The 6,366-nt window shown below is 45.2% G+C and overlaps 1 protein-coding gene across 1 annotated transcript in view; it reads right to left on the bottom strand.

Annotated features, from left to right (window-relative positions):
- The window catches only part of LOC123073676 (disease resistance protein Pik-2-like), a 1,524-nt gene extending 608 nt beyond the window's left edge, over positions 1 to 916 (bottom strand). The window contains exon 1 of the mRNA XM_044496735.1: positions 93 to 916. Coding sequence (XP_044352670.1) covers positions 93 to 916 — 824 coding nt within the window. The remainder of the gene's footprint in view (positions 1 to 92) is intronic.
- Positions 917 to 6,366: the final 5,450 nt, after the last annotated feature.

The following is a 6,366-nucleotide window of genomic DNA, read 5'->3' as shown; positions in this document are numbered from 1 at the left end:
TGTGTTCATGTGTGTTCAATGCAGTCAAGTAAACGTCTCAAACAAAATGTAAAAAACAAAAGCTTTGGCAAACAAGCAATCTTGATTGGTACCTCTTTGTCCGAAGGAACTCCCTTAGTTCATCGATGAGTTGTGTTTCATCCCATGATGCTTCGTTGATGTGGGCGTATTTTTTATGGTCAAGTTGATGCAACATCTTCTTGAAGACCCTTGTTATGTCAGGATTCTGAGACACCGAAACAAAGGCCGCGCAATCAAACTGTGCTCTCAAGCTTTCATATACTGCTTTGGCAAGAGTTGTCTTGCCCAATCCCCCAAATCCAGCAAGGGAGACAACCTTGATTGCATCGCCGCCCTCCGCGAGCCTCTTGATTAGCTCCTCCCTCGGCTCATCGATGCCAACAAGGTCAGTAATCTTGTTGTAGAGAGCCGAGAGACGGGGGTCGATGGTGGTTGAGGAAGGAGGACTTGCGACGATGTCATCGATCTTGTAGTTGCTTCGCCGTTGAGCAACCTCCTGGACCCGGTCCTTAATGTCCTTGATCGCATCTGCAATCTGATGGCGAGTCTTGCCCTTGTCGAACAATTTGACCATCTTCTTCATGAGCGCACCGAAAGCGGAGCCGTCTGAGTTGACCTCAGGCTCAGAGCCCTCGACGCGGACCAGAAAGGTGTCGATTGTGTCCTCCATGACATAGGATAGCTCCCTGACTTCTCCTGCCCATAGCTTGACCTGCTCGTCGAGCTGCTCACGCGGGATCTGCCCTACCTTGCCAAGGGCAGCCTGCATGCTCACAACTTCTCTCGTAAGAGACTGGACATCTTTCTTGGCGCCCTTCTGCAGCTTGTACTCCTCCTTAAGCAGCTCGCCCAGCTTTGGAAGCAGGCTTCCGATGGCACCCGTCACTACCTCCATGGCTGATTAAGTGGTCGCTATGGGCGTGTGAAGCTCTGTCTACTCATTTGATTGTACGCAAACGCAATGCTCTCCGGTATCAATGGGAGTGGAGAGATATACATTGGACCTACCTCTGCCTGTAGATCGGCGCACACGCAATTAATTAATTAATTTAAGTAAATAAAAATAAAAGTACTAGGACCCCTCAGGTAAAGCACGCAGGTATCACGTGCATGCACGACAATTCCAGCTAATCAAGCCGATAACTGTGAGTGCCCCCTCACAGTTATCGGCTTGATTAGCTATGTATGTGTAGCATTGCTTCGCGGTAAATTGCCCCCTCCGACCCGTGAAAACACGCCCCCCTCCTGCCCGTCGGTGCCCTGTATCTCGCGAAAGCGGTAGGTGGGAGGGACATTTCAGCGCGCGCGTTCCCCACCCCGATCCGCAGCCACCCGACACCATCACCGCCTGCCTGCTGCCTTCGCTTCCGGCCATATCCGTCGACGGAATCACGCCGCCGGGCCGCTCTAGACCCGGGTCAACCGCGTCGCTTCGCCAGCGCCCCGGATCCGCCGAGCCGAGTTGACCCCCGGATCGCCGCCGCCCCAGATCGACCGCCACCGAGTCCCTGCCCGCCCCGGATTCGCCGAGCCAAGCCGCCCCGGATCAACCGCCGCCGATGAGTTCCCTTTTCTGCCCCTTCTAGTTCACATCAGCGAACGATTTGTAGATGAAATTTCCATTCATGCAAGCTCGAGTGCGATTTGTACATGGATTTGTGCCCTTGCGAGGAACTTTTGCTCGAGGATTCATCCTCGTTCGATGATTTGGACGTAAAGTCGCTACTCGAGAGCCATCGGCAGCTGATGGTGGTGGCGGTGCTCGCCGTGAAGGAGCTCGAGGATTGGAACCGAAAGAGACGGCGAAGATCGACCGTCGGCCGTCTTGGCATCCCTCACAACTGCCATCTCGGGGACATGATGTTGATGCAATACTACTTCACGGACAATCCTACATATCCACCGCATCTCTTCCGGAGAAGGTATTGAATGCGCCGATCCCTCTTCGTAAAAATAGTGCAAGCTTGCGAGGCCAATTCTCGGTTTTTAACTCAAAAGAGAAACGCTGCGGGCTTGATGGGTTTTAGCGCATATTAAAAAATCTCGGCAGCTATGTGGGTGATTGCATATGGCATTCCGGCTGACTATGCCGACGAATATCTTCCAATTGGCGAAGATACTACAATTGAGTCAGTGCATAGGTTCGCCAAAGTGATCATCCGTGTCTTTGGTCCTATCTACATGCACCCAACGAGGAAGACACAAAAATATTGATGGCAGCAAATGAGAGGCGAGCTCGGCCCGACATGCTAGGAAATGTTGATTGCATACATTGGACTTGGAAAAAACTGCCCGAAGGCATGGCACAAGCAGCATTGTAGCAAGTCTTGTGATGCAACAATTGTGCTAGAGGCTGTAGCATCCGAGGATTTATGGATTTGGCATTGATTTTTTGGTATGCCGGATACTCTCAACGATATCAATGTGTTGCAAGGGTCTCATTTGTTTGCTAGACTTGCTAGTGGTGATGCTCCTGCTTGCAACTACACGATGAATGGGCATGAGTACACAAAGGGGTACTATCTTGCAGATGGTATTTACCCTTCTTGGTCAAAAAGCCTGCAACTAGGAAGCATATTGAGTTTGCAAAGGTACAAGAGGCTGCCCAAAAAGATATTGAAAGAGCCTTTGGCGTTTTGCAATCTAGGTTTGCATTGTTCGTAGTCCTGCTCGTTTTTGGGACAAGCGAACCCCGAACAGCATCATGACATGTTGTGTGATTCTTCACAACGTGATCATCGAAGATGAGAGGGACATGAACTTGGAGTTCTTCTACGACAATGTCGGTAGCCGTGTGAAGCCAGCTAGAGACCCTGACCGCATACAAGCATTCCTGCAGACATACCGCCATATTGAAGATGCAAACACCCGCTATCAGCTTCAGGAGGATCCCATTGAGCACCATTGGCAAAGGCATGAACGGTAAAACCTGCCATTTTTACATTCATTGCATTTAATTCATGTGTGATTTGTATCATTGTATCATTGTTGTATTCGGGGACAATTCTTGTATTGAATTATAAGTTTAATTTGATGATCTGAATAATTATTGTAATTTGGATGATTGTTGTATTATAATATTCACATTTTTATCTTATATTGAATTTATAATTCTATGTAATATGTGATATATGTCAAACACAAAAAAGACCACGTGTTTTGCGGGCTGGCGCAGGCTGCGGCCGAACAGTAGCGAAACTGTGAACACATCGGTATAACGAAGATCATGCATGTTGCAAGTCGTCTGCTTTTGTAAACACCTCGTCTAATACAGTGAAGATCACAGTCATTACCGCCGTAGTTTTTCCCGCAAGATGGAAGGTCCCTGTTGTTGATTTTATTTCTTATTTTGTAGTACAACTGTCCACCAAGGTTCAGTGACCTTTGGAACTTGGGATGGGTCTGCAGGAGTTGCCTCCCCACCAATATACAATCGTTCACAAGCGCCAAACCTTTTCATTTCAGCTCAGTAACAACGTACAGCATGAATTACAAAGCCCTGAAATTGGAAATTAGAGAGAAGAGAAACTACAGGGCAAGACATATTCCGATGAGCTGAAGCGAAACAACATATGTCAGGTTCTAGCACCGATCTTAGAACCTGGTGAGCTACATTGTGAGCAATACCATTGATCTCCCTAGAGATGTGAAACACCTGAGACTAAAGATCTGAGGAGTAGCAGAAGAACTCAGCAGAACTTTTCTAATAGTCCAAGGAGTAGTAGATTCCTTAATCTTTCGGCTAGCTGCCCATGACGCCAAAGACAGATTATCAGTAAAGAAAGTGGGCTGAGAAATGCATAGCCTTTTGGTCACTTGAGCTGCTAAAAGAAGGGCCAAAGCTTCAGCTTGCAAAGGAGAATTTGTGATAGTAGCAGAGGCTTGAATCTGTACATTAACTTCCATATGATCCTGCGGCAAGGAGAGGTAAACACCAATACCAGTAGCAGCAACACCTTGTGGTAAACCTGGGATTTTTTTGCACTGGAAAGCTGCATCAGAATATACTTTTGGCCCTGCTACTAGAAGGTCGGACTTAATTGTTCTTCCCTGTAAAGGCATGTGATTAGTAGGAATTGAGGTACAGGTAGAGGTATGATTTTGAGGCTGTAAATGAGTATGTTGGACAAGATCATTTGCATCATTAGACAGAGCAGTAGCAGCAATATGGACATGGTAAGGGAAAACCTTTTTCCTGTCAAAAAGATGGTCGTTCCTAGCTTTCCAAAGACACCACATAAAATTGAGAATATTGGGGACAGAAGCATGCAGATGATTCATATTTAGCAAAGCAAGGATAATGCTATCCATACTGAAAAAACTCTGAACTAACACATCTATTCTAATGAACCACGGGTGAGAAAACCAAGCAGCTCTCGCAAAATTACAAAGGAAGAACAGGTGCATTTCATCTTCTTGCTGGCCACATCTACTGCAAAATTGAGAAATGTGAATAGAGAAACGACCAGCCCTCAAACCTGTAGGCAGAGCTTTCCGGAGGAGTCTCCAAGCGAATGTTTGGACCCTTGGAATCAACATCTTTTGCTTCCAAATCAAATTGAGAAGATCTTTCACCTGCAAAGGAACTTGTGAAGGAGTATTTCTCTGGTTGGCATGAATATCCTGCAGACAAAGTTTGTAAGTAGATTTTGAAGTACAAAGACCATTAGGAGTTAGATCCCAACAAAGAATATCTGGACAGTCCTCATGAATAATATTAGTTTGAATAATAGTAGAAGCTAAAGGCTGTTGGAAGAGATTGTTGATGAGATTAACATTCCAAGCTTTGTGATCAGGTAGCCAAAGATCCTTAACTAGAGAATGGTAAATGTATCCATGAGGCTGAATGATGAGCTGATCATAAACAGAAGTCCAAAGAGGGCACCAAGGGGTACTCCAAATAGAGACATTACCTTGTGTCAACTGGTAAAATGAATGAGCTTTGAGCTTAGGCATCATCTTAAAGATGGAAGACCAAAAAGCTGACTTTGGAGTGGTAGAATATCCTGCAGTCTAGATGGAAGCATCAGAAAAATACTTGGACTTGAGAACAAGATGAAGATGGGAAAAGGGGGCTTTTGCCAGGAGCCAAGCAGCCGCGAGGATCAGACCTTCATTAATAGCCTGCAAATTTCGAACACCAAGTCCACCTTCTTGCTTAGAGTTACAAATATCCTTCCAAGCCCTAAGACAAAGACTCCTGCCAGAAATATTGCTTAGAGTTTGGTTAAAAATTTCTTAGAAAACAAGATATTGGCCATATAGTACATAGGTATAGCAGAGAAAACAGACCGAATCAGTTCAAGCCTAGCTGGATGAGAGAGCATGTTGGCCTTGTAAGTAGGCAACTTGTTTACAAATTTATCCAGAACAAAATTATAAGCTGCAGTTCAATTCTTAGCCGGGAGAATAAGTGGATGACCAAGGTGGGAAAAATTGTTGTCAATATTAGGAACAGTGAAAATCTGCTTTAACTCCTGAATGACAGCTGGACTAACATGAGAACTAAACATTATAGCATATTTGGTCCAGTTTGGTGTTTGACCTGAAATGGAGCAGAAATGGTGGATAAGTTGGGCCATTGAGGTAGCTTCCTGAACAGTAGCTTGCCCACAAACAAGCAGGTCGTCTGCAAACAACAAAGAGTGAATAGGGGGGCAATTTGGTCCAAGTGAAATTCCCTGCAGAAACGGAGTAGGCTAAGCATTGGGCGACGGTGAAGGAAATATGCCCTAGAGGCAATAATAAAGTATTATTTATTTCCTTGTATCATGATAAATGTTTATTATTCATCCTAAAATTGTATTAACCAGAAACATAATACATGTGTGAATATATAGACAAACAGAGTGTCACTAGTATGCCTCTACTTGACTAGCTCATTAATCAAAAATGGTTATGTTTCCTAGCCATAGACATAGTTGTCATTTGATTAACGAGATCACCTCATTAGGAGAATGACGTGATTGACTTGACCCATTCCGTTAGCTTAGCACTCGATCGTTTAGTATGTTGCTATTGCTTTCTTCATGACTTATACATGTTCCTATGACTATGAGATTATGCAACTCCCGTTTACCGGAGGAACACTTTGTGTGCTACCAAACGTCACAACGTAAATGGGTGATTATAAAGGTGCTCTACAGGTGTCTTCAAAGGTACTTGTTGGGTTGGCGTATTTCGAGATTAGGATTTGTCACTCCAATTGTCGGAGAGGTATCTCTGGGCCCACTCGGTAATGCACATCACTATAAGCCTTGCAAGCATTGTGACTAATGAGTTAGTTGCGGGATGATGTGTTACGGAACGAGTAAAGAGACTTGCCGGTAACGAGATTGAACTAGG

The sequence above is a fragment of the Triticum aestivum genome, chromosome 3D (genome assembly GCF_018294505.1).
Source record: "Triticum aestivum cultivar Chinese Spring chromosome 3D, IWGSC CS RefSeq v2.1, whole genome shotgun sequence".
Lineage (NCBI taxonomy): Eukaryota > Viridiplantae > Streptophyta > Magnoliopsida > Poales > Poaceae > Triticum > Triticum aestivum.
This window is presented reverse-complemented; position numbering and strand designations above follow the sequence as displayed.